The sequence below is a fragment of the Tupaia chinensis genome, unplaced genomic scaffold (genome assembly GCF_000334495.1).
Source record: "Tupaia chinensis unplaced genomic scaffold, TupChi_1.0 Scaffold149560_1, whole genome shotgun sequence".
In the NCBI taxonomy this organism is placed as follows: Eukaryota; Metazoa; Chordata; class Mammalia; order Scandentia; family Tupaiidae; genus Tupaia; species Tupaia belangeri.
Genome location: NW_006209405.1, coordinates 638,550 through 656,837, shown reverse-complemented (window position 1 = coordinate 656,837; position 18,288 = coordinate 638,550). Strand labels below are relative to the sequence as shown.

At 41.2% G+C, this 18,288-nt stretch overlaps 1 protein-coding gene across 1 annotated transcript in view; it reads left to right on the top strand.

Annotated features, from left to right (window-relative positions):
• The window catches only part of GPC4 (glypican 4), a gene marked incomplete at its 5' end in the record, with an annotated part of 49,222 nt that extends 34,431 nt beyond the window's left edge, over positions 1 to 14,791 (top strand). Inside the window, 6 exon segments of the mRNA XM_006171442.2 lie at positions 3,325 to 3,490; positions 9,011 to 9,141; positions 9,232 to 9,378; positions 11,389 to 11,525; positions 12,412 to 12,587; positions 12,683 to 14,791. Of these exon segments, the coding sequence (XP_006171504.2) occupies positions 3,325 to 3,490; positions 9,011 to 9,141; positions 9,232 to 9,378; positions 11,389 to 11,525; positions 12,412 to 12,587; positions 12,683 to 12,885 (960 nt within the window).
• Between the last annotated feature and the right edge of the window lie 3,497 nt (positions 14,792 to 18,288).

Sequence of the window (18,288 nt, the reverse complement as noted above, 5' to 3'; positions counted from 1 at the left end):
TGCCCAAGATCCCAAGAGGAGAATGGAGGAGAAGGGATTGTGGCATGGTCACCCCCTCCCCTGGGGAGTGATTTCTCGTTTTCCGTCTCTCTGTCTCTGTCTTTCTGGTGAGTGCACGTGCCCTATAGCAAAAACCTTTCCAAAAAAATGTTTTCTCATTTCTGAAAGACTTGTACCACTTTGGAATTCTTTATGTTTTGTAGAACAGAGTCCATATTTTTGTTTGTTGTTGTTGTCATTGTTAAGAATTATTTATTTAACTTTAGTTACTCATTCATTTATTTTAATTTGACCGAAGAGAGATATATACACACACACACACACACACACACACACACACACACACACTCAGAGAGAGAGAGCGAGCAAGCCACCAGGTCCAGGACTGCAACCGTGATTGGCCATGTTGGAGTGTCCAGTGCCTTAACCACCACACTACCTGTTGGTCCCCAGAGTCCATATTCTAACATCGAAATTCTTACTTTACTTGATATCTAAACATACATCCCAGAATAATCTCTGGCACATAGTAGGTGCTTAGTGATGATATGCTGATACTTTGGCTTTTTACATTTCCTCTTTCCTAGGACACTGTCTCTTAAGAGTAATATTCAATAAATGCCAAATGCTGTTCTGTAATTTTTCATTTACTTGTACATACCTTTTTACTTCTCTGAAACTAGCCATTTTGCAGACTCAACCAATGTGGATACCAACTAAAAATAAAAAAGAATATAACCAGTGTCTAAAAATCAGAGCTGCCTATCTTCTACTTAAGAAGGGAAGGAAACATGATACATCTGGGAAATCTTTTGATCACAAATATTTAAGGTGCAGTAATCTAATGTAGCAGGGTGACTGTCAGAAGTTGCTCAATCTCTTTGGCTTCAGTTATCTTATCTCTTCTTCAGAGAGATTTTTGCTATAGGGCATGTTTGCTTGCCAAGAGACAAAGAGACAGAAAGTGAGAAGTCACCCCCTCAGGTGGGATGGCCATGTCTCAATTCCATTTCCTCTCAGAATTTTGGGCATGCATGCACATGGGCCTGTCATGAGTTTTAAGCTGCTGAGTCTGGGCCCCGAACTGTGGTTGACTACGTGGGAGCCCAGCAACATAACCATTATGCCATCTGCTGGTCCTTTTGTAGAGGTTTTTTGCCTTAGGGTATGTGTGCTCGCTGTACAGAGAGAGAGAGAGAGATAGTGAGAGACAAAATAAATTACCCCCAGAGGCATGACCACACCACAATTTCCTTCCAATTCCTTCTTCTCCATTCTTCTGCTGGGATCTTGGGCATGCATCCACATTCACCTGGCATGAGTTTCAAGCCATCAAGTCTGGGACTCAAACTGCAGTCAGCCATGTGGGAGTGTAGCAACATAACGACTATGCCGGCTATGCCGTCTTCTGGCCCCCTCTTATCTTTTAAATGTGAAGGCAGCACTTGGTGATTTGTAAGGCCCCTTCCAAGTCTTGTAACTTCTATGGTCCAACAGTTCTTGGGTCACCTACTCACTGTGGACCTGTTTGCTCATTCATAAAATGAGAAGTGGGCAAGTACTAAAGTCCTAGCAATCTGTGACTTGAAAGGAACAAACTTTTAACTGTCCAGAAAATCTAGCTATCTTGAACGGCCATTCATCCGGGGCATCGGTTAGCCAAGATTTTACTGTACATGAATACATAGTTTTAAAAAGACTAACTTAGCCCCTAGGAAAACATTTGGCACTGGTTAAAACTGTGCAAAAATCCTCATTCTTTGTAGGGAATGTTGACTTTAGTGTATATAATCCCCATCTTGTTGCATCTTTTTTCCCTCTTTTTGGCTAGAGTTCTATTTGGGGTAAAAAGGTGTGTGGGCACTCACACATCAGCCAGGAGCCTGCCAGGTTCGGATTTTCTCCTGACATTACTAATCCCCCGTTCCTGTTCTAAGGGCACTGTGGATAAGTGGTATCCAGAGTAACACGGCCGAGCAGGTGAAGTGCATTGCAGGGCTGCCCTGCATCCCCGTGTCTGTTCCCCAGGGTGGTATCTGCTTCCAAAAGTCTGTGTTTGCGGAACTGGTTGCTACTGATAGAGAGGAATGCACTAATCCCCTGATACTGACTCCAAAAGAGGAGCGGAAGGTGGGGCACAGAGATGACAAGACAGGAACTTTTATTTAGATGCCAGTGTGTGATACCTAGCCGTGATCCTTTTTAAGCACTGATGGCAATGAATGACAGGATGGAATCGGCTGTTATACCCAGAACGTTTTACTTCATAAAACTAAAATGATGAAACAGTTCCATTTTTCACCCCCAAAGGATGGCCAGCCCATTTTGATTTCAGTATTTTCACCATTGCCACTTCTTCCTCCCATGAACTTTGTACCTGAAACCCTTCCCCACGTCCTGCCATATGGTGTCTTAGTTCAAGGCCTTCTAAATTCTGGCTACACACACACACACACACACACACACACACACCTATGCATCCAGCCTTCCCACAATTTTTCAATCCATTCTGAAACATCAAGATATGCCTGGTACACTCTCTGATAGCTTTTGTTCATTTCGTCATCTCTACCTGGAATGCTGTCCCTTCATGTGACCGCTTTAATCCAGGCCCATCTCCAAAATTTAACTGAGGTTCCATCTCTTCCCTCATGTTTACTGAGTGCTCTGTGCTTTACTGCTCTGAAATCTTGGAAGGCCTTCCTGTACCCTCAAGGTTAGAGGTACTATAGAATATATTCCTTTTGCCATCTGCACAGGTCTTGGCATAAAACAGAGCACACAGTAGGTGCCCTTCTAAATCTTGGTTGTGAAGTTAAGGGTCAAAGTGCAGCGTTGTAGTCGGTGTGTTTGAGAAGGCACGCTGGTGTTCCAGTCGGCACAGTCCCAATGATGGTAGCTGCCACGGTGGAGCAATGCGTGGTGGGCAGGTGAGAGTAGCCTCACATAGCTGAGCCTGCCAAGGTATCTGTAAGGGGATTTTGAAATACTCCAGCAATTTATGTGAAGGAGAGACTGGACCTGGGAGGAAGGGTGTTTACAAGGTGGGACATGTACGCAGTTCGATTGTTTAAGGTCATGCGATCCTCTTCCTCACCTCCCTCTCCCAGCACATACCTTCCCTTTATGTAATCTTGATCTAATGTACCTCTTCAGGAGGAAGACCAGTCTGCTAATTGTGACCTCTTACAACTCATGATTAAAAAGTTTGTGGCCAAACATTGTGTCAACATGATAGACTTGTCATCTCTGGACCTGTTTTAGCCTCACCACTGCTGTCTTTTTTTTTTTTTTTTCCTTCTTCTTCTTCTTCTCACTTATTAGGTAAACCCCACAGCCCAGTGTACTCAGGCCCTTCTGAAGATGATCTACTGCTCCCACTGCCGAGGCCTTGTAACTGTGAAGCCGTGTTACAACTACTGCTCAAACATCATGAGAGGCTGTTTGGCCAACCAGGGCGATCTCGATTTTGAGTGGAACAATTTCATAGGTGAGCAAATGGTCAGTGTATTCGTGTTGCTGGAGATACCTCCACTTCTGGCACAAGGAATGTTGTCATTGCCAGCTCTGACAGTTCTGCTCATTTTACTGTAGGTTAGTGTTTGCCAGGTTCCTTCCTGACTATGCTCACAGCTTGTACCTTGAGTATAATAAAAATATTACTCTAAGCAAATGTTCTCTCGAACAAAGGGTGGCGTTTCTAACAACATTAGACACAGTGACTACCAACTATTCATATCAAGAAAGTGCCTTTCTGATATTTTCCCCCCAAAGGTTAGTTTTAGTTATGCATCATAGGCTTTTTTCCATGTAAATGCTGCAGTACAGCCCTCATAGAGCTGTGAAGGTGGCTTTTAAAGTGCATTGTCTGTTACACGGCAATTGAGTCTTCTGCAAACTAGATAAATAGTTATCCGAGAGTCTTCAAACAAAAAGTTCATGGAACATGCACATTATGAAAAAAGTATGCCTAGATTTTCAAAACTTGGGCACCAAAATGAACTCATACTTTAATTTTTAAAAAGAAGTATTTAATTTTATTAATCATTATTATCATCATTATTTTTCCATTTGCTGTAGGACACGTGTGCTTACCAGAGAAAGACACAGGGAAGGAGGGAGGGAGAGAACGTGAAAAAGTAAGCTACCAGGTCCAGGACTCAAACTGTGGTTGGCCATGTGGGAGTCCAGCACTTTCACCACTACGCCACCTATAGGCCCCTGGACTTGTATTTTTTTTTTCTTTTTTTTGGAAAGGTTTTGCTATAGGGCGCATGCGCTCGCTAGAAAGAGAGAGACAGAGACTGAAAGCGAGAATTCACCTCCCCCCTAAGAGGGATGGCCATGCCGCAATCCCTTCTCCTCCGTTCTCCTCTCGGGATCTTGGGCACGCATGCTCACGCACCTGGTGTGAGTTTAAGCCGCCGATCTGATTGGGACTCAAACCACGGTTGACTACATGGGAGTCCAGTGATATAGCCATTATGCCAACTGCTGGTCCCTGGACTTGTATTTTCATTCTGGTTTTCTGTTGTCATTTAGAGGACCCCTTGTTTTGTTATTTGCTTCAGGTAATATCCGATTGTGGAAATTTAGAGATTTTGTTTCTTGAGAAGTTTGGTAATAACAGACTGCTCTGAAACCGGAAGGACTTTTGCCCTGGTAATTGAAGAGATAACTATTTCTCCTATACCTTCCACCTTCAGAACCATTATTGGAACTTAAATAGTAATGTAAGGGAAGTGGCTAGTTTCTAAGAGACTTAATTATGAATTTTGCGAAAGGACAAAATAAGTGTAAGTTTAATGTCCAGTCTTAGGCCACCTTGATACCTACTCAGCACATATATTAGTCCTGAAACAGCAGTGACTGGTTCGGAAAGACCTGAGGCTGTTAATGGAGCGCACACACGCAAACTAACAGCTCACAAAAACAAACTCACATTTTCCCACCCCCAGTCACATTTGCATAATTGCAGAATTTGAGTGTCTTTATAAGCACCTATTTTTCACTTATTTGTCCCCATCATGGGAACATGCATGCAATTTGCTGGCTTGTTTTTGGGGTGGGGGTGGATTGGAGTTGGGGAATGCTTTTTAGTCTGCATGAGAGCTAATTACCATATTAACTCTGTTTGAAAGTGCATCAATAAATTGGCTCCAACAGATTCTTGAGAACACTGACACAAGAAAAAAAAAAGATGTGAATATTAAGCACTTCAGCACAATTGTAGCCTAAATAGCTCAAAGTAGAAGAACTGAAAAAAATCTTCTACACACAGAAAAGCAGAATCCCATGAAAGGGAAGGCATAAGACCAGCAAAGACACAAATGGCACATCATGGCCAGAATAAAGCCATGGGAGAAATTGTTCCTTCAAAATATTTCTCATGGAAGGAGACGCTCATGGCATTTCTAGATTGAAAGGTGTTTTTTTTTTCTTTTCTTTTTCTCTCTCTCTTTTTAATTCTACCCTCATCCCCACACCCAAATGCCAAATTTGCAATCTACTTTTGCTAAACTGAGTTTTAAAAGAAAGTTGGTAAGCCTTTTCACTTTCTCTGGGCAAAGGAATAGAATTTGCCATAGAATACAAAAATGTGTGGTAACAGTGATACAATTTTGCTAACTTTTCTACAGATGGCATCAAAAATTAAATGCAAATGACCATGTCCCTTGCACTAGTTTATTACTCTAATGTGTTCAACAGAAACTAAAGTTCTCATAGCCTTGTTTTAAAATACAAATTCTCTTATGTATGTATTCCGAGTTTGGAGGTCCATATCAAATGAAAAACATACTCTGGCTTGCTTAATTTATGTTTTCAACTAGTTCCCCTAAAACAAGGAGAACTTCAATTGCTGCTGCTGCTGTTATTGTGTATTTAAAAAAATTGCATGTGGTATCTTTGAAGAAACAAAATTAAACCGAAGTGGAAATTGATAGGGTTTCTGAATCAATTTTCCCCAGTTATTTTAAATGATACTTTTTGGTGGGATAAGGCATATAATTGTATCTAAACTTCATTTTTAATGGGTGTACTATTCTTTATTTTTAATAAGCTGATATAAAAGGCCAGGAGTAATAGACATTATTAATCTCCAGTGCTTTTTCATGAATTTTTCACAAGGGCTTAATTAATCTGCTCTGAGGTTGTAGAATTCAGCCCCAATTTACATGCCTCTGCTGTAAATTCTTTTTTTCCCCTTGTCCTTTTTTTTTTTTTTCTCCTTTCCTTTGCAAGGAATTTTTCTTTCCCCTTTAAATGACTGCAGTTAATGAATGGTCAAGGGCTTTTTTCCCCCCTTCTTTAAATCAGATCTTGGGGTTAAGTCGGGAAGCTGCCTTTTGTTCTTCCAGTCAGGTCGTGAGGCTGAAGATGTGGGTTTCTGATTATAGGCGGCACAATGCAAAAGGAATTGCTTTCCACAGTGAGAAGGGGATGCTTTGTTGCTGAGGGGCGGGGTGGGGGGCCAGTCAATGCCAGTGTCCTGAGCGCTGAAATCATGCAGTTGGACTAGACCCTTGTAGAGACTATGGAGGGGTTTTCAAATCTGCCGTCCTGCTGCCAGGCCCTCCCTGTCCTCCTTTGCTGCCTCTGTGTGTTGCCCTGAATTGTGACCCCTTAGCACATACTGGAAATCTTGCTGACATTTATCAGGATGGATCCAAACAATGGAAACACCTTGGAACCTGCTTTATAAGAGGCTGGTTATGTGCATCCTTCAATTTGAAAAATAAGCCAAACATGTTCTCCCCCGTCCTCCACACGCACACACAGGAAAGAAAAGGGGGGGAAAAAGAGTTTCTAGAGAATCATAAATTATCCTTAGGCACAACTTGTTCTCCGTCACATACTGTCGCTGTGTTTACATTCATTTGACTTACAACCAGCCCGATTAATGTCACATGTTGCTACCGGGGCAGTTTAGGATTGGGACTGCTGGTGGGGACATCGACTGGTTCCTGGCAGGCGAGAGGAGCTACAAATGAGAATGTGGCCAATACCAGCCAGGAGAAAACTCAAACGCCAAACCAACCATCTTTGGGTTTCTTGGGGGCTTCTTATCAGGGCTGGCTGCTATTTACGGAAGAGCTGCTTGATAGCTGGCAGCTTTGGCTCCTGGGCCGTGGGCCGCAGGCAGAATGCATCCTCAGTCGCATTCTTCAGCCGCGCAACACGCAACGCCATGGCACCGGCCCCAACAAAGGCCCGGCTTCGCTCTCCATTCCCAGGCCCTTGTGTATGGCCGGCCGGCTCAGAGTTTACAAAGACACCAAACAGCCAGAAGAATTGGGGTTTATGTTTCCTTTCAGTCTTTCACAAACACATTAGTGATCTGGCCTTTCCTCGCCACTAGGGGAATAAGTAGTTACAAATGCACTGTGGGTTTTTTTTTTTTTTGGGGGTGTTTAAACCTCTGCATTTTGGACGTTTATTATCTGTCTATTCATAATATTTTTATTTGGAGCAAGCGATTTCTTCTGGACTTACGAAGGAATGCACTTTCTGTACGTGGCAGCCCTGATGCTTTGACAATGATGAACACATTTAAGTTGTGCTCCACTTGTTTACAAAAGTCTCCTTTTGCTAGCACATCAAAAGCATTTTTTCTCTCCTCTAGTACAATGGTATATTCATGCTGTCAGCCTTTACTTAGAGGTTAGAAGCGTCACTTTATTGGCGCTTACCACAATACAATCTGAAACTTCATTTGTTATTACTTTAAAAAAATTGCATTGCACGGAAATCTATTTGTGGTTTGTGACATCGGAATTGTAGTTTAGAGAAATGACCCCATGCTTTAAAATGTTGGGTAGAATTTGTTCTAGGTTGAAGGTGAAAGGTTGATGACCAAATTTGGTTTCATTGATATGCTGATGCTTAAATTTCTTTCCACTAGAAAGCTTAGGTAGAAGCTCAGCTGGGGCTGCAGTTGTATTCTTTGAGAAAGACACACAAACTTCTGGAAAAGTTGCCCTTCTTTCCAGTAACTATCCTTAGACTACCTGAAGGCAGTGGATAACATGAGTCTGACTCTGCAGACCTGGCATTACGCACTAGAGTATAAAGGGGAAAGAATAAGTTGGAAAGTTCACCGCTTGTCATTCTGAAGCACGCTTTTTCTCATTTTTGTATTTCGTTTTTAAGTTTTTCTAATCTTGTACAATAGGTAGCAGACAAAAAAGGCTGAGCCTCATAATTTTGACAGACACGTATGGCAAGAAAAAAAAGTACAGAGTATTTTAAAGGATTCAGTGCTTACCTTTCCAAAGTCTAGAAGAATCGGGGAAGATACACACGATGAACACATGATTTTTGTGTACTGTCTTGTGTCATCTTTTCACTCAAATAAAAGGAGGTCCATGTTTGATTTTAAATTAAGGCCCTTGTATTTGACATGGGAAGTTTATCTTAAAACAGTATGCATTATTCAAAGTTTCCCTATTTGCAAAGTCATTAGAATTCCTAGAAACACTTTCATTTGTATTTTCCAGCTGTGCACTCAAGGATCTGAAGGGTGTCATTTAAAAAGAAAGAAAGAAAGAAAAAATTGGGTATGCCAGGATTTTAACTGATTTATGTTTTTGACTCTTGGAAATGGAAATGAAAAGATCCTACAGAAGTCTCTGGGAAAACGGGCATAATGTGTTATTCTACTTCCAGCCTTCGATCTGTCAGCCGAGAGCTAGCTCCGAGCCTTACAGTGACAGACGCTGACACATGAATAATCAGTATAATGGAAGATTGCTGATTGGGTTTCCCTGCCGTACAACAAAACGTTCATCTGGCTATTTCACACTTTAGAGAGCAGGTGATACGCAGTGACTATAAACGCAATTTGGTGTAACAGAAACAGATATCAAAACATGAATTACTGATGAGGCCTGCCTCCTCCTCCTCCTGACCCTACGCAGGAAACAAAGACAGTAAAATAATCACACTGATTATCCAAGCCCAGACTAATGATTTACTTTTTTGTGTTGTTCCTCCCTACACCTTCTATCAGATGCTATGCTGATGGTTGCAGAGAGGCTAGAGGGTCCCTTCAACATTGAATCAGTCATGGATCCCATCGATGTGAAGATTTCTGATGCTATTATGAACATGCAGGATAATAGTGTGCAAGTGTCTCAGAAGGTAACGAAGGCAGGATGCTGGAAAGAACTAGAAGTATGCGTGGGCTTGCAATGTAACTTCTCTAATATGACCACACTTACTCCGATGCAGGTTTTCCAGGGATGTGGACCCCCTAAACCCCTCCCAGCTGGACGAATTTCTCGTTCCATCTCTGAAAGTGCCTTCAGTGCTCGCTTCAGACCACATCACCCTGAGGAACGCCCAACCACAGCGGCTGGCACTAGTTTGGATCGACTGGTGAGACTTGGGCAGGAATGGTCCTGTTTAATGAGTTAGAACTGAAAACATTTGCTCAAAATGAATTTTAGTTGGAAGGTTTACAACTGTGTGTCTTTCAGGTGTGACTTTTCAAGCACATCGCATATGGATGTCAGTAAATCTACCCCACTTATTTCTTTTTAAAAAATAATTTTTAAAAAGCTTGTTTTTTTAATTGCTAGAGGGTCTGTGTACTAAACAGATAAACAGAGGTAGAGGGAGAAAGCCCCCCCACCCAGTAGGGTATGGTCACGCCACAGTCCCTTCTCCATTTCTCCATCCTGTTGGGATTTGGGGCACACACGCACACCCACTTATCATGAGTTTCAAGCTTCTGGGGTCAAGACTCAAACTGCCCAGTCTACCATATAAGAAATGTCTCCATTAACCACCAGGCCTTGTCCCCCCCCTCCCGAATTTTTTTTTTAATTGCCAGAGGTGAGAGAGAGAGGGCAAGAGAATCCCCCTCTCAGTGGATCATGGCTGTGCTAAAATTCCTTTTCCTCCACTTATCTATCTGGTCAAGATTTTGGCCACGCCTGTGCCAGGTGTGTTTTTGTCAAGTTGATGGGGCTGGTATTTGAGCTATACTCAACCAGGTGGGATCCGACTTTCTATGCCTAGGGCTTATCCAGAGCACTATGGGGCCAGCCCAGCCTCTCTCATTTCTGTCTACAGAGTCAAGGAAATATGATGGAACAAGTCTTGTCAAAAACTGCTCTTTATTTTCATCATGTATTTATTAGCCGTCATTATGCTTGGCACAGGGAGTTTCAGAGAACCCAGCAAAGACGGGAGAAGCATATGGTCCAGGCTTACTAACATTAGGTGATGTATAGCACATGATAGGATGGGAGAAGAGTAAGGGAATATATGCCTGTACATAACCATATGATGCAAAAATGTTCCAGAACACTAGTACACTAGTAGGAGGGAATGCAGAGGAGGGAGCCTGAGGAGACAGGTGGGTGAGGAGGAAGAGCAGTACCTTAAAGCTTCACAGGGGTGGATAATTTATCCTCTTCATCTTGATTATAAAAGACCTTGAGTCTTAATTACTATGCCTTTAGGGCACAGATCTTGGTGGGCCTCAGATTGTAATGATAATGAACAGCTAGAATGGCCAACCAACAGATCTAGGCAACTCCTTCAGAGTTTGCATTTTAACTATACATTCCTGTGAGTCATTCTTTTCTGTTTCTAGGTGCCTTAGTAGGGCTGGCTCTGTAGTCCAGCTCAAGAGTGTCTCTGCTCAAGAGAAGTCAAATCATACTTGGCAACCATGGTTCAGATCCCTGGCCCAGTCAGGCCGAAACATATCAGACGTGTACACATGTGCCCAAGATCCAATGGGGTGGAGGACTGGAGAAAGGAGATTGTGGCATGGCCTGATCCTGTGGAGGGTGCCTCCCTCTTTTTCTCTCTCTCTTGATCTCTCACTCATGCACGGGCATGCACATGTGCTCCAGCGTGAGCGACAAAACAAAATGTTAAATATTAAGTATAGTAGTGTCCCCTTATCCATGGGGATATGTTCCAAGTCCTCAGTGAATGCCTGAAACCGTGGATAATACCAAACCCCTTCTATGCTGTGTTTTTCCCCCTATACACATATACCTGTGATAAAGTTTAATTTATAAATTAGGCATAGGAAGACATTGTTAGTGATGACTAATACTATGATATGACAATTATAACAATATACTACAGTAAAAATGATGTGACTCCCTTTTTCTTATAATACCTTACTGTACTGTACTCACCTAATTTTGGACTTTGATTGACTGTGGGGTAACTGAAACTGCAGAAAATGAAACCATGAATCAGAGGAGACTGCTATATAAATCAGATCTGCATCTTTCTCTTCTGATTAAAGTAAAAAATGAATTGTGTATCCCTGTAGAGATATTTTAGAAATGATCCAAATGCCTATCTGCAGGCAGCTTTGTATTGTTTTATACAGTTCTTTCTTTTCCATTTATTAATTAGGTAACTGATGTCAAAGAAAAACTGAAACAGGCCAAGAAGTTCTGGTCTTCTCTTCCTAGCAACGTTTGCAATGATGAGAGGATGGCTGCAGGAAATGGCAATGAGGATGACTGCTGGAATGGAAAAGGCAAAAGCAGGTTAGCTAGCCTTCATTGAATGGATTTGCAGGTCTTCCTTCCTAGGCGCCTGGCTGTGACCTTTAGAGGTTTCTCTCAATTGTCAAGGTATCATGAAGCAGTTCACAGTAGGTGTAGGTAGCATTCACATAGATGTTACCGAACTCAAATCAGGTTCTCTCACCCAAGCGCTATAAAACCAAGCCATAGGCACCTGGTGTGATGAAGGAAGGTACAGCTTTATTGCAAAACGCAAAGCAAGGAGAGCAGGCAGCTCATGCTGAAAAGACCTGGTCTCCCTGAGATGTTCCCCACATGCGTTTTTAAGGGCAAAATTAGGGGCAGAGGTGCCAGGCGCATGATCAGTTCAGTGATTGGTTCAAGAGGGCATGATTAGCTCGTGGGCATTCTTGATTGGTGAGGCCTTAGATAATCAAATTCCTCTTCAGGTGTCTGGAACTGTTCAGCCTGGAGTCTGAGCTCACAACCAGCAGTTTCTAGTCTACAAAACATTTTACATATTAAAATAAAAACCTTTTTTTTTTTAAGTGAGAGTTTTAGAAGTCAAATGGCCCTCACTCATAGTCTATGTTAGTCATTATTATAACCAAAGTCTGAAGACTTACTCCTTACTCTGGGCCGTTACAATGCAAATGGACTTTATATTTTAGAAATCCTAAAAAATACATTAGGGGGGTCTTGCTCTGTTTCATAGAGAGGCTTCTAGGTGGGCTTTGCAGTAGAAGTGTTGGGGTAGATATCCAGCTCCATTAGACTTCATTAGGAATTGAAGAAGGTCCATTTAACTGTGCCCAGTGGAAGTAGTAGAATCTAGCAGAAGTGTTTATGGTCTTTCTCTTTTTGCTTTACCAATTATCTTATTGAGGTCATTTCTGATTTCATTCAGATACCTGTTTGCAGTGACAGGAAATGGCTTAGCCAACCAGGGCAATAACCCAGAGGTCCAGGTTGACACCAGCAAACCAGACATACTGATTCTACGTCAAATCATGGCTCTTCGGGTTATGACTAGCAAAATGAAGAACGCTTACAATGGGAATGACGTGGACTTCTTTGATATCAGTAAGCATTTGCAGTTTTAAAGTATACATTTGTTCCTGTATGCCTTATGATAAGAACAAGTGGAATGAAATCTCTGTCCCATCTTTTAAAAACAGGTGATGAAAGTAGTGGAGAAGGAAGTGGAAGTGGATGTGAGTATCAGCAGTGTCCTTCAGAGTTTGAGTACAATGCCACCAACCATGCTGGGAAGACTGCCAATGATAAAGCCGACAATGCTGGTGCCCGACCTGGGGCCCAGTCATACCTCCTCACTGTCTTGTGCATCTTGTTCCTGGTTATGCAGAGAGAGTGGAGATAATTCTCAAATGTTGAGAAAAAGTGTTCATCATCAAAAAGTTAAAAGGCATCAGTTATCACTTTTAATACCATCCTAGTGACTTTGCTTTTTCAATGAATGGACAACGATGTACAGTTTTTACTATGTGGCCACTGGTTTCCAAAACGCTGACTTTGTTTTTTTCATTCGGTTTGGGGGGGGTGGGGGAAGGGACTTGTACGTTCAATTGGTTCCCGCTTACCCAGAATCATGTTAAACGTGGCTAACAGTGTAGGTACAGAACTGTAGTTAGTTGTGCATTTGTGATTTTATCACTCTATTGTTTGTTTGTTTTTTCCTCATTTTGTTTGTGGGTTTTTTTTCCCCCCAAATTATGATCTCACCTTGTTTCTTACAAGAAAACCAGGGTCCTTTCTTGGCATGTAACATGTACGTATTTCTGAAATATTAAATAGCTGTACAGAAGCAGGTTTTATTTATCATGCTATCTTATTAAAAGAAAAAGCCCAACAAGCAGTAAAATTTCCATTTATCCCTGTTATTTTAGTTGCCTTGTCTGGAGAGAAGTGGAGGTGATTTTGGTTTTTGTTATTATTATTATTAAGTTAGGACAGAATGTGAAGGCACGAGTAGGCTGCTGAGCCACTTGTCAGATTGTATTCAAGCATCAATGCAACAAGAAGGCTATAGTGCATTTATATTTGGCGACCAGAAGAGACTGCAGACTACCTATTTGGGTTGAGTTGAATTGCCTACGCTAAAATCACCCACAGGTCCATTTCTTGAACCGTCTTACACTTACAATGTAACTCATTTAGACAACGATTCTCCTCTGATGTAGTCTCCTTTGAAAGACGAAAGGCAATCCAGGATGTCCCAGTTATCACATGTTCACACTTGGGTTTGGGTTTGTTATTCTCGTTGTTTTAAACCAGGCAAGTTAGCCAGCCACTGTGTGCTAGTTTTCATGTCCTCACTGACCCTCTTTGAATTTTTATCCCAATGATAGCAGTAAGAGACCAACCATCTTATTTGGTCCCCCTTGTTACAGTGGTCCAGATTTCAAAGCCAGCCATAGCCAGGAGCCGCCTGGGAGCTAGCCAGGATTAGGGTGCAGACTGGGCTCAGGGATTAGCTGTCAACACATGAGCAAAATTTTTGTCCTTGCATGTGCATTTGCATTTGTTCTTGGAATCCAAGGTGTTTCTTTTTTATTATTATTTTTAAATAGAGTTTAAGGTGTCTTACTTGAGTCTTTTTCTTATCCAGCCCCTGTGATCAGTAAAGCATAGGATTTGCAGTGGTTTGCAGCTGTGTACTGCCCATATCAGCCAAGAAGCCTGCTTTGGGGGAGAAATGGCTATCCAGATTTTTTTTCTTGTGTTGATTTTGGGGGAAGGAGGAGTAGGTAAAGCCTAGATGATTACATCTTAGTAGTGACCCTCAGCCACATGGGTGAAGTGGCAAAGGCCATACCTGTTGTCCCAGGCCAAAGACCAACAACTGCCTTGGCCCCTTATAAACCTTTTCCTATGTCTTTACCAAATGACAGCTCATAAAACTCTGAGAATGTAACAAATCACTTTAAAAGAAGTTCCCAAAAGTCTTCTGAAAGAGCAAAATTCTGCAAGTCTCTTCCTGCTTCAGCCAGCCATTAAGATCCCGACCAACTCTACAGAAGCTAAAACCCACAGAGAGGTTGTTTGTGTTACTGTTCAATCTTCAGTTGTAAGAGTAATTCTCTATTTTTATATTGAAACATAATTACTTGATAGCTCAGGGTCTACATTTCATTCAACTTTTTACACCAAAATCTGCAGAAGGGTCAAAATAGAATATTGGGGGCTGTTGTAAACAGAGGCTTAATTTTATTAGAAGTAGCCAGTTATTTATTAAAGCATGATGTTAATAAAATAGGCATATTCTGGCCGGTGTGTATAAGTGTTTGTTTTTTTGGTTTTTTTAAACAAATTACAGAATACATAAAATTGAAAAGGCACTCCATTTATATATGAGGAAAAATAGATTGTAAATAGCTAAGCTGCCTTGTGAGAACTTGGAAAATGTGCTGATATTTAGTAACTACCTCAGTTGTGAGGAATTTCCTTTTTAGCTTAGACTGCTATTACTTTTACTTGGTAGAAATGAATCTGGTCTCCAAAATATGGCTCAAAGAGTTATCCCCATAGACCTTGTTAGATTGTTTTTAATTTAAAACCTTGAACTCTGCCCAGCTGTTTTCTTTCAGTCAGGTTCTCTAAACCATTAACATTTTCCGAATTAAATATTCTTGAAGGTTCTTCTGGACTCTTACTGATTTGTTTTCTTTTTTTGCATTTTTCCCTGGTACCCTTATATTATTTAAATTGTCTCTTGCTTTTGAACTTGAGCTATGAAATAAACAAATCATAGATTTTTCCATTCAGGTCTGACTGGATAACTCTTGGCTTCTAACCAGTTGGCAGGCTCATTACCACCCCCACCCCCCAAAAGAATAAAGGCAAGTTGAATTTTTTAAAACCTTAGGAGTATGGAGTATGAGGTAAAATAAAAGCCCTGTTAGAAGATGACCCAACTTTCCCAAAGTTTAATAGCATGTGAAGCAGTTGCATTTTACGAAGTCACTTATTAATTATTTTTCTTTCAAACACTTCATCCACTCTGTACCTTAAGGGAACATTTTAAGACTCTTGGACCACTCTGTACCTTAAGGGAACATTTTAACACTCTTGGATTTATATTTTATTTTAAAAATAGTAATCAGAAGTTAGGGTCTTTGTTTTTGTTTTTTGTTTTCTTGTGAAAGAAAAGGACACTGAGTTTTTTTGTCCACCCCCCTCCCCCCCAAAAAAATGTCATTGCCATGGCTGTGCGTGCACTCCCTGGAGAGAGACAGTGAGAGGGGAAGTGCTGAATCACAACCCCCTCCCCCCCCACCCCTGTGGAGGACGGCTATGCCACAATACTTTCTCCTCCATCGTCCTCTTGTAGTTTTGGGCACATATTCACACCCACCCAGTATGTTTCAAACTCCTGGTTCCAGACTCCAACTGTGTTTGGTCATGTCCAGCACTTTACCACTCCACCTGCTGTCTTTCATGTTTAGACATTGGTTACTGAGTGTTAGAAACCTAACAGTTTACATAAAGTAAAATTTGTCATTTGTCACAACAGAACCACAGCAAAAATAGATGTTAGTGGTGCTACACAAAATTCTGCTTCCCTTCTTGAGTTTGCAAATGTCCATTTACATAGCTAAAGGGTAGTAAATTCATCACAGTATGTATTAGAGGACGTATGTGTGTGTGTGTGTGTGCATGCATGTGTGTGATTTTACTATTAAGCAAATGCCAAAGTACCAAATACAGCTTTCTACTTCTTCTGAAATAACAAAAAGGTACACAGAAAATTCTTCCGATTTAGAGCAGTGAGAAATAGAAAAAATATAGCTCTGTGTTTTAGGATATATTTTGCAAATAGTTTCTATTTAACTCCTAATTCTTCTAAAAATCCTTCTTATATATGTGAAAAGTATCTGAAAGATGACATGGTAACAGGAATTCAAGTCTATCAGTGAGGCAAATACTATATAATACTCACTTGCCTACCTTGGTTTTTAATTAGTAACATGTTGACAGTGTTTAAACCAAAACACATATAAAGGGATCAAGTGAATTTCCCTCCCACTCCACATTTGCCCAGTTACCCCACACACATACCCAAAGGAAGCTTACTAGTTGCTTATATATGTCTTCTTTAAAAGTTCCATTATGCATGTGCAAACAAATATAAAAAGTTTTTCCTTTTTTATATAAAAAGTATGCATTTTATGCCCTATGAAGTTCTATTCAAGTTAATTTTAAATTGAGAATAGAGAAAAGGTACAGATTTGTAATTAACTAAGTTTAGGATTATTACTCAAAAGACATGGCTTCTCAGTGGAACTACATTTTGATTTGTTACTACATGTTGGTCCAGATCAGTCTAGGTAGTTTTAGGGGAAACATTGAATAGAATGAAGAGCAGTTTCTCCAGATAGTGTTGTAATCCCAGAGTGTACAACTGGGCGCTCTCTGTATTAAGGTTCATTTTTGCATGTTATCACCAGTGAAGAAGACATTGGCCAAAGCAATTGGGAAGATCATCTTAGAGCACAGCACATGAGTACCAGTACCTCTATGAGGAAAATGTGTAACCAGGTCTTGGTTACTGCGAGTATTATTCATCCAGTAATTGAGGGATCATTGGAATGTGCAGACCTGGAGGCCAGCACGTGGTATGATGATCAAGTGCAGGACTTCCACATGGCCAACCATGGTTCAAGTCTTGGACCCAACAGCTTGAAAATCACACCGATCATATGTGCATGCATGCTCAAAATCATGAGAGGAGATAGGAGAAGTGCAGCGCCCCTTTCCCAGGGGGAAGGTGATTTATCACTTTCCCTCTCTCTGTCTTCAGCAAGGACATATGCCCTACGACAAAAACCTTCAAAAAATGCAAATTGTCCCAAGTTCAGTTTTCTCATAAAGTTGAATTTTATGGGGACCAGTAGTTAGTGTAATAGCTATGTTGCTGAATTCCCATGTAGTCGATCCTGGACCCGGTGGCTTAAACTCACGCTGGGCATGAGCATGCATGCCCAAGATCCCAAGAGGAGAATGGAGAAGGGATTGCCGCGTGGCCATCCCCCCTGGGGGGTGATTTCTCACTTTCTGTCTCTCTGTCTCTCTCTGTCTTTCTGGCAAGCGCACACCCCCTATAGCAAAAACCTCTCCCAAAAAAGAAAAGTTGAATTTTATGGATCAGTGTTTGAAGCTTCTGATTTCACCATTAATCAGTGAAATCTACAAAATCCATTTCTCAGTGTCCTGTAATTTTTCTCCGATCACATGTAGAATTAAATGCACATTTCCATCTACTTTTGACATTTCTTAAATGTTAGGAGGTTAGCCTCAGGCCACAAACTTGGGATTTCCCATGTAGGTTCGCATGGCAGAACATTGTATTAGTATTGTGCTACCCTGTGGCTGACATATTAATCTCACATCTCTCACATGATGGGACTACCAGGCTTATATGTTATGTGTGTGTATATACACAGTTACTTACATGTATGGACACATGCACATGCACACTCACAGATCTGCTTATTTGTTGTGTATTTTCAAACAATCCCAGGCAAACCCTACCATCACTTTTGGGCTACCTTCCCCAGCTGTCAATGGTGTGTGCTTGGGGAACGCAGACTAATTTTAATAATAGCGTAAGGAAAACATCATTAAGAAGGTAAGTCTCCTGCCAAGAAGAAAAAAATACATATAAAATGCATTCCAGGGCCCAAACAGAATTCATTATGTTTACCACTGCCTGGGATTTGCTTTTCTGCATCACTCTAACCTGAAGCTGATGATAACTTGTTCA